The sequence below is a fragment of the Mytilus edulis genome, chromosome 10 (genome assembly GCF_963676685.1).
Source record: "Mytilus edulis chromosome 10, xbMytEdul2.2, whole genome shotgun sequence".
Lineage (NCBI taxonomy): Eukaryota > Metazoa > Mollusca > Bivalvia > Mytilida > Mytilidae > Mytilus > Mytilus edulis.
In genome coordinates this window covers 10,351,162-10,378,676 of record NC_092353.1, presented here as the reverse complement: position 1 = coordinate 10,378,676, position 27,515 = coordinate 10,351,162, and the positions used below count along the sequence as shown (strand labels likewise).

At 33.6% G+C, this 27,515-nt stretch overlaps 1 protein-coding gene across 1 annotated transcript; it reads left to right on the top strand.

The window, feature by feature from the left end:
• The first annotated feature begins 675 nt into the window (after positions 1 to 675).
• Positions 676 to 27,142, top strand: LOC139493364 (uncharacterized). The gene is made up of 12 exons (XM_071281711.1): positions 676 to 1,000; positions 1,620 to 1,779; positions 2,893 to 3,063; positions 4,034 to 4,125; positions 4,484 to 4,710; positions 6,069 to 6,319; positions 7,073 to 7,298; positions 7,917 to 8,006; positions 8,556 to 8,767; positions 18,478 to 18,678; positions 23,690 to 23,861; positions 24,925 to 27,142. The coding sequence occupies exons 1-12, from the start codon at positions 696 to 698 to the stop codon at positions 25,026 to 25,028; spliced, it is 2,211 nt and encodes a 736-aa protein (XP_071137812.1). The 5' UTR covers positions 676 to 695; the 3' UTR covers positions 25,029 to 27,142.
• The last annotated feature ends 373 nt before the right edge of the window (positions 27,143 to 27,515 follow it).

Below are 27,515 nucleotides of genomic sequence, written 5' to 3'. Positions count from 1 at the left end.
CTTATGGAGACAGCTACCAACAGCAAGCCTACAACTCTATCAATTTAACACCTTCTGTTATACAATCATGTTCAGTAGTGGTACCAAAGTTGACAATGTAGCTTAATCAGAGATACTTTTTGCCAACTATGTATGATGGCTGATCACTTTATCTTGAATTATACATAATGAATAAATATTTATAAAACCCCTTATCTTTTATTTTTATCAAGTAAAAATGGATATGCAGGTGTTTAAAGGTATGGAATTATTGTTCTTTTAACCAAAAAAAGGAAGATACGCATGCAGTTTAAACACACAAAAACAACAATGCATACGTCGATAAAAAGGTCGATAAAATATCTCCAGTTATGAGACCAAAACTCCAGCTGAAAATTTCCAAATCTCCAGTTGTGGCTTGACAACTCTGTCACGTGTATGTAATATGTTCATTCTTTGGATTTAGGGTTCACATGAAGCTGCAGAAATTTAGATTAAAATAGAGTTAGTGCCTGTCTTTATGCCATCACAAATAAATTGATAACTTTATATGATACTTTTATCAAATGTCAATAAAAATATTTTTTACTTCAAATTAGTGGTTGTCAGTATAACAGTACTTTGATTTTTTTTGTAATCAGGGGAGTCAACTCCGAATCCCGCCATATTTTGGTACCTCTCTAGAGTTTTCCATCTCAATAGGTCATGAGACCGGAATGGATGTTGTTTACATTTTGCTTGGATTTCTTTTGTTTAATAGCATAACAGCTGATTATCCATTTAGCAATACTTCGTTATCATGGAGGGAAAGAGTAGACGACTTGGTTAGTAGACTGACAATGGAAGAAATCATGTATCAGATGGCTAGGGGAGGAGCAGGAATACATGGGGGTCCAGCCCCTGCAGTTACTAGACTTGGCATAGGACCTTACCAGTGGAATACAGAATGTTTGAGGGGAGATGTACAAGCAGGAAATGCCACAGCTTTTCCTGAAGCTATTGGTTTAGCTGCAACTTTTAGGTACTGATCCACATTTATTTTATTCTTTTGACATGTTAAAATCTATTACCATTACATTTGTTTCATATCTAATTGATTGAATACACCTTATCACTATTTGTACGCCATTACTGGACATCACAAAAGTTCCCGTAAAATTTGACGTTATAATAGAAAATATTTAACGCCTCAATAGAAAAGTGATTGTTGTATGAGGCAAAAGTTCAAACAAGACGGATAATTCTCTGGACAAGTGGGACAGATTCTCGGGTCCAACGCAATGGATATCCTAATATCAAAAAGATGTATGAAATGACTTATACTTAGTTATTGATCATTTAATTTGAAAGAGAATTTGAAAGAAACAAAACATTGTCAAATGGTTTCAGGACACAAGGAACAGCATCTGAGCTATAATTCTGCAGGTAAATGTTGATGCAAATTGCAGTAATGTTTATTGCTAATAAGAATTTGTGGTGTATGCTGAATTGTTTATATTAAGTGGGAAATTTTTTTTTTCAATAAGTGATTATAACAATATCTTTCAAATAATTGCATTATTTTGATCTAAAAGGAGTTATAAACAAATACAATGCAAATTAGAAAAATACATTTAACCCTTAATGTCCTTTGCTTGTAGTCCAGATTTGATATTCCGTGTGGCAGAGGCTACAGCCAAGGAAGTAAGAGCCAAACACAATAATGATGTACGCCATGGTTATTACTACGATCATACTGGACTCAGCTGCTTCAGCCCTGTTATTAATATCATGAGAAATCCACTGTGGGGAAGAAACCAGGTAATGAAACAAGAATTAAAACAGTAGCTATACCTGCTGCTAATTCGTATTTACAAGGCATAACAAAACGAGAACACAATGAAAACAGAAAACAAAGACATGATTAAAAGTGTTCTGCATATTTAATATCTATGAAAGTCACATAGTAAACATATGTCTCACTCTGTGTATAAAATGATAGATAGATAGATAGATATGTATATTTTAATTTATAGATTTTTTAGGTATTATTGATTAAAGACTGTGTTTTTATTTTATATGAATATTTACATGTACATCATTTGTACATGTATAATGAACTTGCCTTCTAACTGTATGAATCTCATTAGGTGATTGGTAGATGAATTAATCTTTATGTTTTAATCATACACAGAAGTACATTTGCTAAAATGGTTTATATGTATATATAAAAAGATGTGGTATGAGTGCAAATGTCGGAGGCAAATCTTCATCAATGTCATAATGTATAAAAAGTAGTGTTGTCAAATCGTTCACTTTTGCCTAACTGGTTCCTCGGATAATCGTTCGACCGATTAACCGGTTAACCGGTAGTTTTAAGTTGATGTTTGAAGGCCTTATCTATAGTACCCTACACATAGATATAAGAAGATGTGGTATGAATGTCAATGTGAAAACCTTCCATCCAAGTCATACATTTACCTTTTTATAATAAGATGAACTGAAGTTTGTCCTTTAATATTATAAGGCTTGTCTGTGAAGATTCCTGGCGAAGTTTGACTTTAATAATCAAATACACCATATCAACTACGGCGTTTGTACTAACTTCAGATTGAAAAATAAAAAAAAGAACTTCTTGATCTCGCAGAATTTAATATGTCTAAAACCGATGATTTTTAAAAGCTTATATCATTTGGACTAAATGAATCCACAGTGGATCATATGGACTTAATCATTAAGACGTTTATGATTTTTTTTGTACATAAGGACTTAATCATTAAGACGTTTATGATTTGTTTTGTACATAAGGACTTAATCATTAAGACGTTTATGATTTGTTTTGTACATAAGGACTTAATCATTAAGACGTTTATGATTTGTTTTTTACATAAGGACTTAATCATTAAGACGTTTATGATTTGTTTTGTACATTAGGAAACTTATGGAGAGGATCCCCACCTTAGTGGACTGTATGCCACCAGTTTTGTGAAGGGTCTACAGGGAGATCATCCAAGGTATATCAGAGCTAATGCTGGGTGTAAACACTTTGATGTCCATGGGGGACCAGAAGATATTCCATCCTCTAGATTTGGTTTTAATGCTGTGGTAAGTTTTACTGAATGAATAATTACTGTGGCTCAGAAAAAAGAAAATTGATATATAATTATATGTATATATACTAAAGTTATGTAGCTACATTTGAATATGGAAACAAAGTGCAGTTTTCTAAATATCTACATGGGCCTCCCTGGCCGAGTGGTCGGAGTAATGACTACTGTAATCACTAACCAGTCAACACTGAGGTTGTGAGGTTTAACCACTCGACTCCAGTCTTGATTGTCTGTTTCCCTATCAAAGGTCGGTGGTTTTCTCTGGGCAATCCGGCTGCCTCCACAAATAAAAACTGGCCACCACAAAATAGCCCAAAAGTGGCGCTAAAAAGTGGTGTGAAAACAGAGATCAAATCAAATCAAATCAAAATATCTACAAAGTTCAAAATTTTTAAATATCAACTTGCAATTGTGTGGCGACATCACTTATGTTTGTGGTCAACTTGACAAAAACTCATTATTAGATTTTATTTCACCAAATCTTTATTTTTTCTTAGAACAAACATAAAAATATTCTAGAGTACTTCATTTGTACTGTTATTTTTGTAGAAAACCTTGTACACAGTAGATGCTTTATTATCTACTAAAAGTAATGCCATTTTTTGTCCTTTTATGTATCCATCTGTACCAATATTTCAGCACTTTCATACTTTAGAAGTGTAGTCTTTCATCCAGTCTTCATTAAACATCATTTTAATTTTGGCCAATGTTAGAGCTAAAACAGCAGTTTCTAAAAAAAATAAGGTTTTCAGACATTACAGAGCTATTTGTTTGTGTAAATCTTAATCAAATCAACTTTAAAAATGCCATAATATATCCCAAATCAATAAACTATAACATAGAGATATGAAAATAAAATTTCTGTCAGGTTTTATAACTTTCTGATTTGTACTTATGTTTTATGTTGTAGTAGTATTCATTACAGTCTAATTAAGATGAGCAGATATATACGGTTTTACTTTTAGGTATCAGAAAGAGATTGGAGACTAACATTTCTACCAGCATTCAAGAAGTGTGTTGATGCTGGATCCTACAGTCTTATGTGTAGTTATAACAGGTAGTTCTCTATAACTAAATGATTATTTCTCTTACTTAAAAAACTATTAAAAAAGGAGATTTGTTGTGATTGCTAATGGAACAACTATACACCAAAAGTTCAAATGAAATTGATGTTAGCAATTACAATAATGTATAAGCAATCATACAGCCTTCATGTTAGTTTCTCTCACATTTTCTACAGAAAGTTTAGCAGTGACTTTTTTGAAATGACAACTGTATTTATGTCAAAATTCATCAATAAAATCTGAAAAAAGCTTTTTTGGATGTTTTCTTTAATATGTAATGTTGATCTCATTCAAACTTGATAGTCCATTGTATATCGTCAGAAATAAAAGATGTTTTTATATACTTTGCAGTATAAATGGGGTGCCAGCATGTGCAAACAGTAAATTACTAACAAGTATTTTACGAGATGAGTGGAATTTTACTGGATATGTTGTGAGTGATGAGGTAGCCATAGAGAACATAATGTTTTGGCACCAGTATTATCTGGACCCTATTGATACAGTGGCAGGATGTGTCAATGCTGGGTGTAACTTAGAATTGTCTGGGAACTCGTATAAACCTGTGTATCTTTATATGTGTAAGTCAGATATGTAGAATTGTCAGGAAACTCGTATAAACCTGTGTATCTTTATATGTGTAAGTCAGATATGTAGAATTGTCAGGAAACTTGTATAAACCTTTGTATCTTTATATGTGTAAGTCAGATATGTAGAATCGTCAGGAAACTCGTATAAACCTGTGTATCTATGTGTAAGTCAGATATGTAGAATCGTCAGGAAACTCGTATAAACCTGTGTATCTTTATATGTGTAAGTCAAATATGTAGAATTGTCAGGAAACTCGTATAAACCTGTGTATCTATGTGTAAGTCAGATATGTAGAATCGTCAGGAAACTGGTATAAACCTTTGTATCTTTATATGTGTAAGTCAAATATGTAGAATTGTCAGGAAACTCGTATAAACCTGTGTATCTATGTGTAAGTCAGATATGTAGAATTGTCAGGAAACTCGTATAAACCTGCATGTGTATCTGTTTTTAAGTCAGATATGTAAAATTGTCAGGAAACTCGTATGAACCTTTGTATCTTTATATGTTTAAGTCAGATATGTAGAATTGTCAGGAAACTCGTATAAACCTGTGTATCTATGTGTAAGTCAGATATGTAGAATCGTCAGGAAACTCGTATAAACCTGTGTATCTTTATATGTGTAAGTCAGATATGTAGAATTGTCAGGAAACTCGTATAAACCTGCATGCGTATCTATTTTTAAGTCAGATATGTAGAATTGTCAGGAAACTCGTATAAACCTGTGTATCTTTATATGTTTAAGTCAGATATGCAGAATTGTCAGGAAACTCGTATAAACCTGTGTATCTATGTGTAAGTCAGATATGTAGAATCGTCAGGAAATTCGTATAAACCTTTTTATCTTTATTTGTGTAAGTCAGATATGTAGAATTGTCAGGAAACTCGTATAAACCTGCATGCGTATCTATTTTTAAGTCAGATATGTAGAATTGTCAGGAAACTCGTATAAACCTGTGTATCTATATATGTGTAAGTCATATGTTTAATTGTCAGGCAACTCTTATAAATCTGTGTATCTATATATGTGTAAGATATATGTATAATTGAATAACATTTATGCAATGAGTAACTATAACTTCATTGATTGTATGTGATTATTCATCTTTAACCCGAACATAATTTGTCTCTTGCAGAAAAGCCAAACATGCTTATTTTGATAATACCCATTTTGTTATTTCTACATTGTATGTTTAACTTGATTATTTTTCATGTCTCAAAATACATGTCATTTTCAGTCTTTCTATAATAAAAACACCAAACATACTCGTATGGGGAAAAGATTAATAATACATGTATTTTGGAGGTAAAAGCTAGAAAAAAAATATCTCTTAATTCTACTTTCAGTGGATGCTATTAAACAGAAAAAATTAACAGAAAATACAGTGAGAGAAAAAGTGAAGCCATTATTTAATACCAGAATGAGGCTAGGAGAATTTGATCCCCCATCAACAAACCCTTACATGCAGTTAAACCTGTCTGTTATACAGAGTAAAGAACACAGAGAATTAGCTTTAGAGGCTGCCACTAAATCTATTGTCATGTTAAAAGGAGGACAGACTATGCTGCCAATATTTAAACAAATACCAAAAATTGCAGTAAGTTTCTTTTATTCTCTAAATACCCAGAAGGAAACCATAAGATGATATGGAAGGCTTTACTCTTTCTTTACTTTTTGTAGTGTAATAAGAATGTAAAAACCTTGACTAAACCACAGTTTGTATGATGTCCCACTATGAATACACACTTCATCACTTAAACAATCTTACGTAATCATAGTAATTGCAAGATAAGAAGCATCAATTTCACCCCTATATTTAGCATTTATAATTATTATGTATGTGTGCTTTGTTAAAACATCGTTGTCAATATAATGGAATTTTATGCAACTGTGATACAAGTTAGAGGTTTAGCTGGCTATAAGATCAGCTTTTAATCCACAATTTTCTACTTACCTGTACCAAATCAGGAATATGACAGATGCTAACCAATTGTTTGAAGTATTAGAGCTGTTTGGTTTAGCCATTTTTGTTTACGGTAGTCTTTTTGTTACATTCATTTTAAAGAATTACAAGTTAAATCAAGCTTTTAATTTTTTTTAATTTATATATTCTTCACATTGCAGATATTTTATAATACATCATATGCATATATAGATGTTTGGCTTTATTTTGAATACAAGTACTAAAATAAGTTTTAAGCACAATGGATTTCTGCCAGTCAAAATGAGGAAATGTTGTTCATTGTAATGTTTCAACACAGTGAGAAAAATATGGAAACTTTATAATAAATCATAATTGTTTACAGACCTCAGTACACAGGTTAAGAAAATAAGAATGTGAACTTTTCAGGTTGTAGGACCTATGGCTAACAACACAGGACAGTTGTTTGGAGATTATTCCCCGGATGCTGATCCACGTTTTGTATCCACCCCCTGGGAGAGCCTCCGTAAAGTGGCAGTAGATTCCTCCTATGCTGCCGGCTGTCAGGATGGTAACAAATGTACCAAGTATTCATCATCAGACATTCAGAATGCTGTTAAAGATTCATATATTGTATTTGTATGTCTTGGGACAGGTAAACAATATAATAGACTTTAATGCTATTTCATAGATCATTGAAGCAGATTCTGTGTTCAGAAATTTATAAATTTTACTGCACTTTGTGTGACAGAAACTTAAATGCTTAATTTTAAGAAAGAGCTGCTATTTACCATTTATTAAAGAAAAAGAAAATAAGTAAACATATAAACTAGGCAAATTGTTTTCTCAATTGAATTGTTTCACATATTTCATATCAGGGCCTTTTATAGAAGACCATAACATATGGGTTTTCCTCATTGTTAAAGGCCAAACTGTTGCCCCTAATTGCTTACATCCACTATATTTGAAATTTGGTAGATAATTATCTCATTTGCAATCATACCACATCACCTTATTTTCATACATATTAAATTATAATACAAGGTGAACTTTCCAGTTTCTAATTCACTTCTCCACAAATTATAGCATATAGAAATTCTAAAGAAAGTAGCGAGATATGTCTTACATCAAAACAGCATTTTGTTTTAACTTGCACTTACTTATCGTTCACTTGTCTTTTTGTGAAGATTCTATCATAACCTCTAGATGACTTTTGGTTTTATGCAATGTATATTTGGGTTGCTGTCTCATTGTCTCTTTATTCATACAACAGGTACAGATATAGAATCTGAAGGAACAGACAGAAGAGATATGGAGTTACCAGGGAAACAGCTTCAATTGTTACAGGATGCTGTTAAGTATGGTTAGTTGTGTCTGATTTATAAAGGAGAGCAAATGTTATAAATACTAGTATTAATGTTTTGACATGGACTGATCTCAGAATTGTAATTAGAAAATGCTCCTGTCTTTGGATAAACTAGTAGCAAAATTTTATATTTACATCTATTGACAGTAAACATAGAGAAGATATTCTTGACTTTGGAGAGAAACATATTCATATATTTTAGATTGATGTCTCATCTCATATATTTCACTTTGTCTTTTATAATTGATGCGTAATCAAATACTACATATAGGACTGTGTCCATATGGATATGTGCTCACATATCTTGGAAGAAAATCCCTATTGCTTTTGAAGTTACTTGGTCTAAGGTCAATGTCAAAAATTAAAAACAGATTGTGCAAGACAATATCACTGTGTATAAAAATCATAATAGAAATGATCACAATCAGGAAGCAGAAAAAAAATTTGCCAGCAAATCACTATAAGCTTTTCTTTTTTATGGAAAAAAAGGGGGAGGCGATTGGGTAGGTGAGCTTGGTCACTAAAGGTTGTATACTTAATTTCCAGGTGGTGATGTATCTGTAGTATTACTATTATTTAGTGCTGGACCAGTCAATATAACATGGGCAGAGGAAAACAAAAATGTTGTTAATATATTCCAGTGTTTCTACCCAGCTCAAGCCACAGGAGAAGCTCTGCTTACTTTGTTTACAACAGTCAATAATAGTGTTAATCCAAGTGGACGTTTACCATACACATGGTACAAGTATGCTAATCAGGTGAGATTATATTTATTTATTTGTAATGAATCACATGTATACCACTCAGTGGGGTTGACAGCATTATGTCATATTCTATTATCCCCGGCTTAGTATATATCTAGGATTTTGATTGGTTAACGCACGTCATTACAAAACCCATAGCCCCTGGGTGTTGCTAACCCATATCCCCGGACGTTGCTAACCATTATCCTGGGGAACTTCACGCAAGTTTTCCTTAGTTCCATGATTGCTCCTTGTGAAATATTAAATTCTGTAGATTATTCATAATGTTTGTAATTAAATATTTAATTCATTAACGATTTTGTCCTAGTATGCCGATCATTTACACTCATTTCATTAAATGCATCACTTGACTGCCACATTTTCAAGGAATGGGACTACTGACCTAGCTATGCAAATGACCCACGTTGAGGTCACACCATCTATGACATAACTCTCACAACATTGAGCGCCAAATTTGACTCAATCCAGTTTCTCTGTCTCCGAATTAAAAACTTCTTATATTTGACTACCTGTAGGGTTCTACCAAAGGTAGTACCCTACACCCAGTAAAAAATATGTAAAATTTCCAAATTTCAATAAAACGTTTTTAGATAATGAAAATAACGTTGTTTTCACGTTACACTTTGTACCCGAATTTCCATAAAACTTGTCCGATTCGGACTAAGACCGGGGATAAATTCGTTATCTACGTTCATATCCGTAGATATGGATATTTTAACACCCTTCAGTACCCTGTACACCCTTCGGCTACACCTCATGGTGTACTGGGGTACTTCAGGGTTTTAAAATATCCATATCTACGGATATGAACGTAGATAACTTATAATATGACGTGCTTCTTTCACTTTGTAAACAACACTGTGATAAAATTCTTGATATATCTATACTTAGCGCAGACTCAGAGATATACATAATAATGGCTGTTACAATATACTTCCCACGTAAATCAACATGTATTACAACCTATTTGCAAACCCTTTGCCGATTTTATTGTTTTAAAAATTGCAATTAAAAAAAGAATAATAAATTTTATTCTTAATCAGATGCATGATAAAAAGAAGTAATGCACAACAGCTCAGAGAAATCAACAAATAAAAATAAAATAAAAATCTGCAAAAATCATTTTATGATTTTGGCACATTCAAGTCATTTCAAAACATGATAAACTTTTAGCTACCGCTTTACAAGCAGAGCCAAATACAATGAAAGTCCCAACTATGTATTGGCTTCCAAAGCTACACAAAACACCTTACAAATATAGATTTATTTCGTCTTCAAGCCATTGTTCCACTACTAAATTGTCTATTCTTCTTACCAGCACACTTGGTACAATTAAAAACCTGATAATAAATTGTTCAAATAAGGCTTTCGAAAATAGTGGAATTAATTACTTTTGGAGTGTCAAGAACTCGTTGGAAGTACTTGATAAATTACATGCTTATATTGGTGATTTTGAATCTGTTCAAAGTTTTGATTTTTCTACCCTGTATACTACATTGCCTCACATTCTCATTAAGAAAAAATTCACACACCTAATTAAATGGGCATTTAAAAAGTCAGAATGTGAATATATATGTTCAAACTCTTTTAGGTCATTTTTTAGTAGCAATAAACAAAAAAACTATGTCAATTGGACATGCTTTGATACTATTTATGCCCTTGAATTTTTACTAGATGACATTTTTGTTCGCTTTGGGGATTCCGTATATCGTCAGGTTATCGGAATTCCAATGGGGACTAACTGTGCACCACTTATTGCGGACCTGTTTTTGCATTGCTATGAGTTACAATTTATGACAAAAATAAGCAAAGACCCATCGAAACAACATCTGATAAACAAATTAAATAATACTTTTAGATATTTGGATGATATTTTGGCTCTCAATAATGACGACTTCAGTATGTATATTAAAGAAATTTATCCTGTTGAACTTACTTTAAATAAAGCTAATACTAACAATGACCACTGCCCTTTCCTCGATTTTCCTCGATCTTGATATCTATATCACTAACGGTAAGCTGAATACTAAAATTTATGATAAAAGAGATGATTTTTCATTTCCTATCGTTAATTATCCATTTTTGGGATACGATTGCTTTCAAGCAATCTGTAGACTTATACCGGTGGCTCAGAGCATTGCCCTCACGTCAATCGTTTTATTCTAAACATTAAGGAACATCTCAGATTCTTATGATTGTCTTGCTTTAAAAGGTAAAAACAAACAAAGGGATTGAACTTAAACAACTTTCCTATAATGTTCTTTTCATAATCTTCATGTTTGATAATTCCCTTGACTTATATGCATGTTTTAAACAACACGGAAAATCAGAATTAAGCAGTATTTATATTTAGTATTTTTATAAATTTAGAAACACGTCAGAGGGAATTCCCAGTTTTGATAAAATGCGAGAGTTCTCTGAATTCCGATAAATCTATTTCTGTCATTTAAGAACTGAAGTGGAGTTTTTCTTATATGTTACCGTTATGAAACTGATATTTGAGATTGTACTTCCATAAAGAAATAGAGAACCATGTAGGTCGTTTAATAAACATTTAATATATACGTTCTTGCTCCAGGGTTTGTTTTGGAAATTATGCACATGCGTATAGTTTTCTTGACTTCAAGGGGTTTTAGATTGAATGGTTGCTCTGGATTCTCCACTCAGTTAATTAATTTATAACTCATGGGATTTTTTCTATGTATGTCTGCTATTGAAGGTTATTGTTGTTGCATAATTTTAAATCATATGCATCATTTAAATTTTAAAAAAAGGAATCCTTATCGTAGAACATCCCTAAAGGCGAAATGGAGTCTTCCATATTATCGTTTCGAGTTGTCTCCCTTCCGGAAGGGAGACAACTCGAAACAATAATATGGAAGACTCCTTCCGTGAATTCTGAATAACAACACGTCGAGTATTAGCTCGTTCTGTCAATAAACGTCGTATTATATTAAAAACGATCGCATTTTAAACCGATAAATGTGTACGGAAAGGAGTCATGATCACTGACCCAAAGGAAATTAAATATTTAAAGAGTTAGGAATGGGGTTCCTCCTAGAATTAACGTAGGAAAATAGGTCATGGATAAGATACGAAGTGAAATACCTTCTCTCAGTCTGAGTCTCAGTGACTGCTGTGGAAAGTAAACTTGGAATTGATAGTACAAAAATAGAACATAGGCCTGATTACATTGTTCATACACTTTTATCCGTGATTGGCTATTTTGTAATGTGCAGTTGAATTAGTTTTAAAAATAATATTATCCAGCTACATGTATACATGTGTCAATGAAACAACGGCAATCGTATCCCTCAGAGCAATCTGCTCTTTGATTAGATGGTGACGTTCCCTTGTCACCATCTTACGGTGTTTATATATATCAACTTGTACGATTCGCTCATGTATGTAACAATCTTTTAGATTTTAACGAGAGAAATTTATGTATTACTGAAAAATTATTACACCAGGGTTTTCGATATCACAAACTAGTCAAAAAATTTACTAAATTTTATCATCGGTATAAGGATATCATTTGTAAATATAGCTCAACATACAGACTTCTTATACGTTCAGGTATTTCACATCCAATTTTTTATGGAAATATTCTTTATAAAGCACAAAGGTGTCAGTATTCACCTCAGAAACTAAAAAAACCTTTGAATAGACTTATTAAGAAGGGATACAGTTACGATACTGTTGTCAGGTCATTAAAGATTGCATATTTTGGCGTTAATATTGATTCACTTATAGGGTCTTTGCATCGGAACTAAACACATTTATTCAAAAACCAGTTGTTGGCATGACACGGGTTATGTTCTTCTCATATATGTTATGATGGTATGATACTAAACCCCTAACGGGAAGGATTGTGCCTGATGTTCATATGATGAAATCATAATCTTTCAGTCAGTATAATTGAAGTCTGGAGCTGGCATGTCAGTTAACTGCTAGTAGTCTGTTGTTATTTATGTATTATTGTCATTTTGTTTATTTTCTTTGGTTACATCTTCTGACATCAGACTCGGACTTCTCTTGAACTGAATTTTAATGTGCGTATTGTTATGCATTTACTTTTCTACATTGGCTAGAGGTATAGGGGGAGGGTTGAGATCTCACAAACATGTTTAACCCCGCCGCATTTTTGCGACTGTCCCAAGTCAGGAGCCTCTGGCCTTTGTTAGTCTTGTATTATTTTAATTTTAGTTTCTTGTGTACAATTTGGAAATTAGTATGGCGTTCATTATCACTGAACTAGTATATATTTGTTTAGGGGCCAGCTGAAGGACGCCTCCGGGTGCGGGAATTTCTCGCTACATTGAAGACCTATTGGTGACCTTCTGCTGTTGTTTTTGGAAAATGACGCAGTCATTGTTCCATTACTGGCGACCTGAACTTCATTACATTTCTCTGCCTACCGCGATTGGTTTCGTATTTACTATTTTCTATACAAACTGGAATTTGCTTGTGTTATCATTATGCATGAGAGGTCATTGTGTAGTAATCAGCCAGGAACCAGTTTACAAACTAACTGGTTTCTGCTTGTATTCCACTACACTCGAACGAAGTGTTGTAGTTTGACGGGAACCAGTTTAGAATTTGTAAACTACAAAACGTAATCGGTTATTGTTCATTCCGTTTTGGTGTTTCATACCGACTTTTATGGTTTGAATAAGCTTAAGACCCTTCAAACATTAATGTGATAGGTATATTAAAGACTGTTTTACAAAAGGATGGAACTGTTTTGCTTTCAAAGTCGTACTATAGTGATATCTGTTATGTACGGATTTCCACTCTCACCGGTTAATTTCTTCTTTTACATGTGCTTTTGAAACTTCCTGTTTAAACATCGCACGTTTTAAAATTGTTTTTTGAGTGAATTTAACTTATTTTAACAATCATGAAGCGTTCCAGAATTATTTTCAAGCAGTTTCTTCTTCTCTTTGATGATGGAAAATAGGTTTTTCTCAAGAAAATACCGCAAACGATCGCAGAGGAATTGAAACGTACAAGTCAAGTCGGCACCTGGTTAAATTGGCATCTAGTCAAATCGGCACCTATTTGATGTCAATTCGGCATCCAATAATATTTGTTATAATATTTTCTATTCAATTAATTAATAACTGTTACCAAGTACATAGTGAATATGTTGTTGTGTATTTAGGTAAACAACGAAACCAAAGTGAAATTATGTTTTTGTGTATAAAGGTAAACAACGAAGCCCTTACCCAAGCTGTTGTTTTAACAATTAGACAATTATTAAAATAAAATGGAAAACTATGAGTCCCTTTCAATAAATCAAACTTTCATGCCAAATAATAAGCAAATTTAAGGTGGTTTTTTTTCAGTAAAGTTTAAAAAGCATTAAACAAACAATCCTGTAAAATGCTCAACTGGTTTAAATAATGCATAAAAATATCCAATATCTCATGTATTAGTCCAAATAATTATGACGTCTGGCAAGGCTATTTTATTTTTTTTCTGTGATGTCTTCCTACGAAGTTCGTAGGAAGGCGTCCCAGAAAAAAATTTAACATAGCATTGCGGTCATAGAAAGGTGTCCCAGAATAAAATTTAAAAAGCCTTGCCAGACGTAATAATTATTTTGACTACTCATATATATATCATTAAAAATACACCAAAAAAGTCATTAAGTTGAGAAAAATAAATATATACAAAATGTACATGAACACCCAAAAATGTGAAAGTTAGTATTTAACTCTTTTTGCTTAAATACTGAAAAAAATTCTGGCAACCCCTTACTTATTTTTACTCTTTTTGCTTAAAATACTGTTAAAATTTATATTTAACATGGGTGACGAATTGACTATATCAGGTGTCGATTTAACCAGGTGCTGATTTGTCCAGGTGCCAATTTAACCAGGTGCCGGTTTGACTAGAATTCTTTGACAAATGTTTGAAATTACCTGAGTTTCATTAGACCTTTGATAACAGTAACAAAAAGATTATTTACTTAATATTTTGTGGGAGAAGGGGGTTCAGACTATGTGGTATCAGGTCTGTTCGCGCCCAATACACTTTCGCACCCTACACGTTCGCACCTCGCACGTTTGCACCGCACCCAAGGTCCGTTTGCACTCTACTCATTCGCGCCCAATTTTAATTCAAATTCAAGTTGAATAATTGGAAAATCATGATTGTTGTTTTAAATTGCTTTGGTGTAAATACTGAATGTATTTATAGCTTGGTATGAGTAAAACATTGAAGATTTTAAAGGAAAAACACAAAAGATAATTGTTTTTAACAGCTTGGTCCCTTTGATCTGAAACAACGAAACAATAAAATATAGGAACCAAAATATAGCAATCCACTATTATAACCAAAACATGATAAAATCTATTCAACACACAGAAAAAAACATAGTCAGAATCTCACTTCATTTTGAAAGAAGTCAATGAAACAAAGTTATAGCAATACACTAACCAAAACATGATTAAGAGTTATTCAACACAAAATAAAACGTTGACAAAATACCACTTTATTTAGAAAGGATTATTATAATTTTTAACAATACGCTATCTAAAACCTGATTAAGATTTATTCAACACAAAAAAAAATGCTGTCTCACTTTATTTTGAGACAATGACAACAATTATACTTATAAGAAAACACTTGCTTACGGAGTTATTAAACACAAAACCAATTAAGATTGGGTGCGAACATGTAGGGTGTGAAAGTGAAAGGGGCGAACATGAGTGGGCGCGAACAGACCCAGATTCAGACTCAGACTATTATGTACCAGTGAGAAATATACAAGCCTTTCTACGGTATTTATTTGTACAATTCAGGTAGTCTTGACCTATTCATTTGTCTTAAAAAACAGCCAGTTGTCACCTTCACTTCACACACACACACACACATATACGAATATCAATTATATGCTTACCGTTACGAGACATGTTGCATTGTTAAACTAATTACGGTATGTGAAAATCAAGACTTGCATAAAAACTATCCCAATATTAGAGACAGTGGCGTCATTTTTAGCTCACCTGGCCTAAAAGGCCATGTGAGCTTTTCTCATCACTTGGCGTCCGTCGTCGTCGTCGTCGTCGTTAACAATTTTTCAAACATCTTCTCCTCTGAAACTACTGAATGGATTTGAATGAAACTTAGCATGATTATTCCTTAGATTATCCTGCACAAAGTGTGTGCTTCGATTTTTGATCCGTCAAAAAACATGGCAGCCGTTACTTAAAATAGAACATAGGGGTCAAATGCAGTTTTTGGCTTATATCTCAAAAACGAAAGCATTTAGAGCAAATCTGACATGGGGTAAAAATGTTCATTAGGTCAAGATCTATCAGCCCTGAAATTTTCAGATGAATCAAACAAACCATTGTTGGGTTGCTGCCACTTAATTGGTAATTTTAAGGAAATTTTGCAGTTTTTGGTCATTATCTTGAATATTATTATAGATAAAGATAAACTGTAAACAGCAAAAATGATCAGCAAAGTAAGATCTACAAATAAGTTAATATGACCAAAATTGTCAATTGACCCCTTAAGGGGTTATTGTCCTTTAATGACAATTTTTCACAATTTGTTCATCACATTTGCTAACTTTAAAAAATCTTCTCCTCTGAAACTATTGAATGGATTTGGATGAAACTTAGCATGATTGTTCCTTAGATTATCCTGCACAAAGTGTGTGCTTCGATTTTTGATCCGTCAAAAAACATGGCCGCTGTTACTTAAAATAGAACATAAGGGTCAAATGCAGTTTTTGGCTTATATCTCAAAAAAGAAAGCATTTAGAGCAAATCTGACATGGGGTAAAAATGTTCATTAGGTCAAGATCTATCAGCCCTGAAATTTTCAGATGAATCAAACAAACCATTGTTGGGTTGCTGCCACTTAATTGGTAATTTTAAGGAAATTTTGCAGTTTTTGGTCATTATCTTGAATATTATTATAGATAAAGATAAACTGTAAACAGCAAAAATGATCAGCAAAGTAAGATCTACAAATAAGTTAATATGACCAAAATTGTCAATTGACCCCTTAAGGGGTTATTGTCCTTTAATGACAATTTTTCACAATTTGTTCATCATATTTGCTAACTTTAAAAAATCTTCTCCTCTAAAACCACTTAACCAAATTCAACCAAACTTCAACTGAATGATCAGTAGGGTGTATAAAATAAAGTTTGTGCTTTATTTTTTATTTCGTCAAAAAACATGGCCGTCATGGCTAAAAATAGAACACAGGGTAAAATGCAGTTTTTGGCTTATATCTCAAAAACTCCAGCATTTAGAGCAAATAAGACAAGAAGTTAAAGTATTTATTAGGTCAAGGTCTACCTGTCCTGAAATTTTCAGCCGAATTGCATAACTGGTTTTTCAGGTATAATGCCGCTGAATTGATGATTTTAAAGAAATTTTGCAGTTTTTGGTTATTATCTTGAATATTATTATAGATACAGATAAACTGTTAATAGCAAAAATGTTAAGCAAAGTAAGATCTACAAATAAGTCAATTTGACCAAAATTGTCAATTGACCCATTAAGGAGTTATTGCCCTTTAAAGACTTTTTTCACAATTTGTTCATCATGTTGACTTACTTTAAAAAATCTTCTCCTTTGAAACTGCTGTATCAATTTCAGCCAAACTTAGGCTAAATGAGTTTCAGAGTATCTAGTATAAATTTTATATTTCATTTCCTTGTATGTCAGAAACATAGCTCCTATGGCTAAAATAGAACATAGGAGAAAATGATTTTTTTTTTGCTTTTGAAGAAAATAGGACGATTCAAAGAACATTTGAATAAATTGAAAAGCCAAAATAATCATTGATGAGAGATTTAACCAAAAAAATTAAGGTGAGCGATTCAGGCTCTTGAGAGCCTCTTGTTCTTCAGAGCTTTCAGCTCTTTGATTTTCTATGGTCGGGTTGTTGTCTCTTTGACACATTCCCCATTTCCATTCTCATTTTTATGACGTCATACAAATGAAAACGCTAGAGTCGGAAAGTTTTCTGTTACATGAGCCATCCAAATTCATATAATATTGTATTTAAATTGATTTTTGAGGTAGGTTTTGTTTAATTTTCTATTGTATTGCATTATTCGCATATTTACTGATTTCAGCAAGCTAACTTAGTTACAAAATGTCAACTTTGGATTTGACGGTAGCTTACGAGAAAAACATGTAAATTAGAATGGCAAATGTTGGGTTTGAGAATTAAAAGAATTAATCAGATTATTTTTCTAGCAGTTATTCACCAAATAATCCATGCAAGCTATAGATTTATTAGAATGCCCAAACCCACTCTCGCTTCAGATTTTTAATGGCCGTATTAGTCCTATTAGAATCGAAATAATTCATGGAAGCCATAGATTGTTGGAAATTTACACATGGCCTGGGCTGTGCTATTCATTAATTTTATCCCTTTCTAACGCTCAGGATAAAATTTGTATATCACAGCCCAGGCCATGTGTAAATTTCCAACAATCTATGGCTTTCATGAATTATTTCTTAAATAAACAATACAATACAAAATTATACGCAAAATTTGCAAAAATTATAACATATTTAAAACGTCCTATATAAGACTAACCTGTCTCACTTCTACTTTTACCTTCTAAATCATCAAATCTTCTACAAAGCATGCCTAATTAAATTGAATATAATTTTTTTTATCCAGTAACAAGTTTAATACATGTGGAACTCTGTCTATTCCAGATACCCTCAATGATTGATTACAGTATGAAGGAGAAGACTTACAGATATTTTAGTGGAGAACCTCTCTATCCTTTTGGTTTTGGATTAACCTATACTACATACAACTATTCAAACCTAGTGGTACCAGCTACAGTAAAAGTTGGGGAACCAGTTCCTGTACAAGTGACTGTTACCAATACTGGTTTATTTGATGGAGATGAGGTAAAGATCAAGAATTTTTAAAATTAGTCTGGTATGTTTTTAGCTCACCTGTCCCAAAGGGCCAAGTGAGCTTTTCCCATCACTTTGCGTCCGGCGTCCGTCGTCGTTAACTTTTACAAAAATCTTCTCCTCTGAAACTACTGGGCCAAATTAAACCACACTTGGCCACAATCATCATTGGGGTATCTAGTTTAAAAAATGTGTGGCGTGACCCCGCCAACCAACCAAGATGGCCGCCATGGCTAAAAATAGAACATAGGGGTAAAATGCAGTTTTTGGCTTATAACTCAAAAACCAAAGCATTTAGAGCAAATCTGACATAGGGGTAAAATTGTTTATCAGGTCAAGATCTATCTGCCCCGAAATTTCAGATGAATCGGACAACCCGTTGTTGGGTTGCTGCCCCTTAATTGGTAATTTTAAGGAAATTTTGCTGTTTTTGGTTATTATCTTAAATATTATTATAGATAGAGATAAACTGTAAACAGCAATAATGTTCAGCAAAGTAAGATTTACAAATAAGTCAACATGACCGAAATGGTCAGTTGACCCCATTAGGAGTTATTGCCCTTTATAGTCAATTTTTAACAATTTTTCGTAAATCTTAGTAATCTATTACAAAAATCTTCTCCTCTGAAACTACTTGGCCAAATTAATCCAAACTTGGCCACAATCATCTTTGGGGTATCTAGTTTAAAAAATGTGTGGCGTGACCCCGCCAACCAACCAAGATGGCCACCATGGCTAAAAATAGAACATAGGGGTGAAATGTAGATTTTGGCTTATAACTCTGAAACCAAAGCATTTACAGCAAATCTGACATAGGGGTAAAATTGTTCATCAAGTAAAAATCTATCAGCCTTGAAACTTTCAAATGAATAGGACAACCCGTTATTGGGTTGCTGCCCCGAAATAAGTAATTTGAAGGAAATTTTGCAGATTTTGGTTATTATTTTGAATATTATTATAGAAAGAGGTAAACTGTAAACAGCAATAATGTTCAGCAAAGTAAGATCTACAAATAAGTCAACATGACCAAAATTATCAGTTGACCCCTTAAGGAGTTATTGCCCTTTATAGTCAATTTTGACCAATTTTTCGTAAATTTTTGTAATCTTTTACAAAAATCTTCTCCTCTGAAACTCCTGGGCCAAATTTAACCAAACTTGGCCACAATCATTATTAGGGTATCTAGTTTAAAAATGTGTGGCGTGACCCGTCCAACCAACCAAGATGGCTGCCATGGCTTAATATAGAATATAGAGGGGAAATGTAGATTTTGGCTTATATCTCTGAAACCAAAGCATTTAGAGCAAATCTGACATGGGGGTAAAATTGTTTATCAGGTCAAGATCTATCTGCCCTGAAATTTTCAGACAAATCAGACAACCTGTTGTAGGGTTGCTGCCCCCGAATGAGTAATTTTAAGGAAATTTTGCAGATTTTGGTTATTATCTTGAATATTATTATAGATAGAGATAAACTGTAAACAGCAATAAGGTTCAGCAAAATAAGATCTACAAATAAGTCAACATGACCAAAATTGTCAATTGACCCCTTAAGGAGTTATTGCCCTTTATAGTCAATTCTTAACAATTTTCATAAATTTTTGTTAATTTTTGTAAATTTTTAGGAAATACTTTCCACTGTGATTACTGGGCCAAGTTCATTATAGATAGAGATAATTGTAACAACAAGAATGTTCAGTAAAGTAAGATCTACAAACACATCACCATCACAAAAACACCATTTTGTCATGAATTTATCTGTGTCCATTGATAATATGCACATAGACCAAGGTGAGCGACACAGGCTCTTGAGAGCCTCTAGTTTTAGTTTACTTTTTATTTATATATTTTTTTAAGTTTAGTGTGACTTCCATTTTCACTGAACTAGTGCACCTTTGTGTTAAGGGACCAGCTGAAGCCCACCTCTGGGGAAGGGGTTTTTCTCACTGTGTTGAAGACCAATTGATGGCATTGGGCTGTTTTCTGCTCTATGGTCAGGTAACTTAGGTTGCCTCTTTGACACACTCCCCATTTCCTTTCTTAATTTTATTAAAGGTATGTTCTCTTGCCAATGCATTTAAAGAAGTGATTTGATATGCACCACCTAAGATAGTTAAGTGAGAGGATAGAGGTTTCTGGTCTGTCAGTCAGTTAGTCATTCAAGTAAGTGAGGGGATAAAGGTTTCTGGTCTGTCAGTCAGTTAGTCATTCAAGTAAGTGAGAGGATAGAGGTTTCTGGTCTGTCAGTCAGTTAGTCATTCAAGTAAGTGAGGGGATAAGGGTTTCTGGTCTGTCAGTTAGTTAGTCATTCAAGTAAGTGAGGGGATAGAGGTTTCTGGTCTGTCAGTCAGTAAGTCATTCAAGTAAGTGAGGGGATAGAGGTTTCTGGTCTGTCAGTCAGTTAGTCATTCAAGTAAGTGAGGGGATAGAGGTTTCTGGTCTGTCAGTCAGTTAGTCATTCAAGTAAGTGAGGGGATAGAGGTTTCTGGTCTGTCAGTCAGTTAGTCATTCAAGTAAGTGAGGGGATAAAGGGATCTGGATTGTCAGTCAGTTAGTCATTCAAGTAAGTGAGGGGATAGAGGTATCTGGTCTGTCAGTCAGTTAGTCATTCAAGTAAGTGAGGGGATAGAGGTTTCTGGTCTGTCAGTCAGTTAGCCATTCAAGTAAGTGAGGGGATAGAGGTTTCTGGTCTGTCAGTCAGTTAGTCATTCAAGTAAGTGAGGGGATAGAGGTTTCTGGTCTGTCAGTCAGTTAGTCATTCAAGTAAGTGAGGGGATAGAGGTTTCTAGTCTGTCAGTCATTCAAGTAAGTGAGGGGATAGAGGTTTCTAGTCTGTCAGTCATTCAAGTAAGTGAGGGGATAGAGGTTTATGGTCTGTCAGTAAGTTAGTCATTCAAGTAAGTGAGGGGATAGAGGTTTCTAGTCTGTTAGTCATTCAAGTAAGTGAGGGGATAGAGGTTTATGGTCTGTCAGTCAGTTAGTCATTAAAGTAAGTGAGGGGTTAGAGGTTTATGGTCTGTCAGTCAGTAAGTCATTCAAGTAAGTAAGGGGATAGAGGTTTATGGTCTGTCAGTTAGTTAGTCATATAAGTAAGTGAGGGGATAGAGGTTTCTAGTCTGTCAGTCATTCAAGTAAGTGAGGGGATAGAGGTTTCTGGTCTGTCAGTTAGTTAGTTATTCAAGTAAGTGAGGGGATAGAGGTTTCTGGTCTGTCAGTTAGTTAGTTATTCAAGTAAGTGAGGGGATAGAGGTTTCTAGTCTGTCAGTCAGTAAGTCATTCAAGTAAGTGAGGGGATAGAGGTTTCTGGTCTGTCAGTTAGTTAGTCATACAAGTTAGTGAGGGGATAGAGGTTTCTAGTCTGTCAGTCATTCAAGTAAGTGAGGGGATAGAGGTTTCTGGTCTGTCAGTTAGTTAGTTATTCAAGTAAGTGAGGGGATAGAGGTTTCTGGTCTGTCAGTCAGTTAGTCATTCAAGTAAGTGAGGGGATAGAGGTTTCTAGTCTGTCAGTTAGTTAGTTATTCAAGTAAGTGAGGGGATAGAGGTTTCTAGTCTGTCAGTTAGTTAGTTATTCAAGTAAGTGAGGGGATAGAGGTTTCTGGTCTGTCAGTCATTCAAGTAAGTGAGGGGATAGAGGTTTCTGGTCTGTCAGTCAGTTAGTCATTCAAGTAAGTGAGGGGATAGAGGTATCTGGTCTGTCAGTTAGTTAGTTATTCAAGTAAGTGAGGGGATAGAGGTATCTGGTCTGTCAGTTAGTTAGTTATTCAAGTAAGTGAGGGGATAGAGGTATCTGGTCTGTCAGTCAGTAAATCATTCAAGTAAGTGAGGGGATAGATGTTGATGGTCTGTCAGTTAGTTAGTCATTCAAGTAAGTGAGGGGATAGAAGTTTCTAGTCTGTCAGTCATTCAAGTAAGTCAGGGGATAGAGGTTTCTAGTCTGTCAGTCATTCAAGTAAGTGAGGGGATAGAGGTTTATGGTCTGTCAGTCAGTTAGTCATTCAAGTAAGTAAGGGGATAGAGGTTTATGGTCTGTCAGTTAGTTAGTCATTCAAGTAAGTGAGGGGATAGAGGTTTCTAGTCTGTCAGTCATTCAAGTAAGTGAGGGGATAGAGGTTTCTGGTCTGTCAGTCATTCAAGTAAGTGAGGGGTTAGAGGTTTCTGGTCTGTCAGTTAGTTAGTTATTCAAGTAAGTGAGGGGATAGAGGTTTCTAGTCTGTCAGTCAGTAAGTTATTCAAGTAAGTGAGGGGATAGAGGTTTCTGGTCTGTCAGTTAGTTAGTCATTCAAGTTAGTGAGGGGATAGAGGTTTCTAGTCTGTCAGTCATTCAAGTAAGTGAGGGGATAGAGGTTTCTGGTCTGTCAGTTAGTTAGTTATTCAAGTAAGTGAGGGGATAGAGGTTTCTGGTCTGTCAGTCAGTTAGTCATTCAAGTAAGTGAGGGGATAGAGGTTTCTAGTCTGTCAGTTAGTTAGTTATTCAAGTTAGTGAGGGGATAGAGGTTTCTAGTCTATCAGTTAGTTAGTTATTCAAGTAAGTGAGGGGATAGAGGTTTCTGGTCTGTCAGTCATTCAAGTAAGTGAGGGGATAGAGGTTTCTGGTCTGTCAGTTAGTTAGTTATTCAAGTAAGTGAGGGGATAGAGGTATCTGGTCTGTCAGTTAGTTAGTTATTCAAGTAAGTGAGGGGATAGAGGTTTCTAGTCTGTCAGTTAGTAAGTCATTCAAGTAATCAGTCAGTTAGTCATTCAAGTATTGTGTAAACCTTTTGAGTATACTTACCATAAAGTTGTGGTCATATCAACTTGGAATTAAGTAGATATCTTCATTATGATGTGTACTTTAAAAAATATGTACCAATTAAGGGGTTTAGACCATGTGGTAGTACAAGCAGTGCACTCATATTCTAAAAAAATAGTATTCAATTTTCACCCAAAAAGATAGGTTTCATTTGTTTTTAAAGTTAAATTTTTAGATTTTTGGTTAAATATTTCAACACATTTGACATTTTCAGGTAGTACAAGTATATATACATTGGTTGACAACAAAGGAACCAATGCCTAATTTACAGTTGGTAGCAGTAGATAGAGTGTTTATACAAAAACATACCAAGGTAACAGTCAAACTGATAATAGATGCTCAAAGTATGGCAGTGTGGACTGATAAAGGATTTGTTATAGAGCCAGGTAATACTGTGAAGGATACACTAATTCCCAGTTATATTTCCAAAGTATAACAAGTTCAAATGTACTTCAAAGCACTTTGGAAAACAATAATTAAATTAGAATTCAAAATGAAAAGTAAAATCGCAAATAAAACAAACTTTGAGGAAAATTTTAAACTGAAAGTTCCTAATCAAATTGCAAGATCAAAAGCTCAAACATATCAAACCAATGGATAACAACTATCATATTCCTGACTAGGTACAGGCATTTTCTTATGTAGAAAATGTTGGATTAAACCTGTTTTTATAGCTAGTTAAAACTGTCACTTGTATGCCAATCACATCAACATATAAACTCATTTCAGATTCAAAGATGGAAATAAGCTTCATTTTATAAGATGTTTGAGTTATATCCTTCTGCTTGACATTATTTTAAGGCAGATAATATCTGAAACAGAAATTAGTTTTATCATATATATCTAAGATAGTCAAATCACCACAAAAGACAACAACACTCAAATGTTTTACATCATTCAATAGTTTTATTGGTTCACAAGTTTTGCCAGCAAGTGTAGTGTCTTCAGGACAGGTATATACATGTAATAAAAAAGTGAAGTACACATTTTGCAGTTATTGTGGTTGACCATGCCAGAAGTAATGTTACACTTATATTTGTTATGAGGACGTTGTTTTGTATGGTGACTTATTCTTATTTATTTTAAGACAACTGTACATACCAAGAGTCATCCACTTGTTTTAACCCTCCTGCACAATCACCACTTCAGATGTTGATTCACTTAAAGAATTTTATATTAGAACAAAGTTAAAGTTGCATAGTTTAGTATGGCGTTCATTATCACTGAACTAGTATAAATATCTGTTTAGGGGCCAGCTGAAGGACGCCTCCAGGTGCGGGAATTTCTCGCTGCATTGAAGACCTCTTGGTGACCTTCTGCTGTTGTCTGTTCTATGGTCGGGTTGTTGTTGACACATTCCCCATTTCCATTCTCAATTTTATACATTGATAACTGTATACACATTGTCTTGTAATTTCTTAAAATAAGTTTTGTTTTTTATATTTACAGGCTCCATACAAGTATATGTTGGTGGACAGCTACCCAACCAGAAGAAGACAGTGCCTTCAAATGTTCTCAGTGCTACATTTAAAATTGTGGAAGCAAAACTCTGAAAATGGTGGATTTTATATAGAGGGGATTTTTTTATATTTTTAAAAAGATATTATGTTTTCTTGCCTGCTATAAAATTGTGGACCACAAGACATAGGGATACACATTTCTGGGTATAAGCTTTATATTTTGAAGTTGAAAGAACTGAATAATTTGTATCTTGTATACAGATGATATCTGGTCTACATTGATTAATTCACTCACATTTTGTAACCCTTGAAACTCATCTTTAGGGTTTGGTGACTACATATAAATATACAGTATTGGATGATTTGTCTCATGTTCCTGTCAGTTATGATGAATGATAGGCAGACTATATTTAATATATAATCATTTCAAACTATATACATGCCTGCCAAACAGTGTTCACCTGACCTATTTACCTCATATCATGGAGTTTTTGTGTAGTGCATGTTAGTGAGATGAATAATTTATTGGATACCACTCTACATCTTACCTTGACTTTATTTGCTTCATTCATTGGTTAATGTTGAACATACGTGATACCTGAAATACAATCTTGATTCATCAGATTATTATATAATATTCAGTCATAATTAGTTAAAGATGCTCACATTTCCACCTGATCCAGTCTTGTATAGCTTTCCAAGTAGAAAGTTTAAAAGTATAAAATTTTTTGAACTTTCTGATAGTCTGTTAGTCTTTTTCGCTTCATGATGTTAACTCAAATTATTTATACCAGATTTGAATTGAATAATCAAATATTCATTTGCTGTCATATATTTTTACTTCTTTTTTTGCATGAATCTCTATCATGCATATTTTTGTCTCAACTGTGAAAGGTGTCACAGAGTACATAGGAAGGTTAGTCACTGCAAGCAGCAATAATTGTGCCAAAAAGTGGTAATGGATCTATTAATTTAACTTTGAATATGCGGTCACATATAATTAAAGGATGACAAGGAAGATTCCTTTTTACTTTCAATAGATATAGGAAGATGTGGTATGAGTGCCAATGAGACAACTCTCCATCAAGTCTGTTGGTCTCAGGTCAAGGTCTAAATTTCTTTAAAAAAAAAGAATTTTACATTACAAAATTGCTGTCTTGAACCATAATTTAATTGAGGGTATGTGGTATGTAAAAATGTTATTTAATTATTCTTTTGTTTTTTTAAAATGATCTCTGTTTATTATGTTATAATGCATGTGATTTGCCATTTCAGCATCTGGTGCATCCTGAATAATAATTTCAAAAGTTTATCATCAAAATGTTCTGATTTGAACAGAAGCTCCTTGAATAATAGATACTGTGGATTCATTATTATTTTTTTATGCCCCACCTACGATAGTAGAGGGGCATTATGTTTTCTGGTCTGTGGCTCCGTTCGTTCGTCCGTCCGTCCGTCCGTCTGTTTGTTCGTTCGTTCGTCCGCAGGTTAAAGTTTTTGGTCAAGGTAGTTTTTGATTAAGCTGAAGTCCAATCAACTAGAAACTTGGTACACTTGTTGCTTATGATATGATCTTTCTAATTTTACAGCCAAATTATACTTTTGACCCCAATTTCACGGTCAACTGAACATAGAAAATGAAAATGGGAGTTTCAGGTTAAAGTTTTTGGTCAAGGTAGTTTTTGATGAAGCTGAAGTCCAATCAACTTGAAACTTACTACACTTGCTGCTTGACCCAATTTCACGGTCCATGGAACATGGAAAATGATAGTGCCAGTGGGGCATCCGTGTACTTTGGACACATTCTTGTTTATTCTAATTTTCATTAAACTTGGTGGGAACAGGTGAACTACCAATTTAAATGCTGAACAAATTTTCTATAGGCTTGTTTGCTGACTTTGGAAAAACCACAGGGATAAATATCTTCAAAAACGTTAGTTATCCTCAATCCACGAAAAATTGGTATCCCCCCAAAAAAATTGAATCCATAGTACTTATCCAAGGGTTATATCTTGTTCTCATTGTGTTATTCAAACAACATTACAATTCCTTTAGATTCTGAAACAGTATCTTGTTAATGATGATATCTTACTTTTTGTTATGAATTATTTTAAAAATGAATATTTTTTATAACAAATAAACTGATGAAGATTAAATTATTTGCTTGATTATTCATGTCTATTAAGATTAATAAAACATCAGTTTTTTGTCTCTACCTGCCTTGACAGAGTAACAAAACAAGACTATGGTATGCTGTTTCTAATGATGTCATCCATGATAACAACAATTTGTTCATATTTGTGATAAGGTCAGTTCAAGGGGAATTACATATGAAGAGTCAATTATATTTCATATGCAGTTGAATAAACATCGCCACATCTCATTTCCATGGAGATTATTTATTTGGCATCTGTCATGGTCTATTGGCTTTTAAACTTAAGCATATAATTGACATCATTTACATGTTAAAGTTTATGATTTTAAAGGAACCTCTTATAAGTCAAGGATATTTGGTACTCAGTTTAATGAACATTTTCACATCTTATTTCCCTTTAGATATTTTGGCACCAACCCCTCAAA

Excerpts from the sequence above, each read along its gene's own strand:
- LOC139493364 (XM_071281711.1), top strand. The coding sequence starts at position 696 with ATGGATGTTGTTTACATTTTGCTTGGATTTCTTTTGTTTAATAGCATA. Across the intron at positions 3,064-4,033 it reads GATTTGGTTTTAATGCTGTG|GTATCAGAAAGAGATTGGAG; the intron begins GTAAGTTTTACT and ends TTTTACTTTTAG. Across the intron at positions 6,320-7,072 it reads AACAAATACCAAAAATTGCA|GTTGTAGGACCTATGGCTAA; the intron begins GTAAGTTTCTTT and ends TGAACTTTTCAG.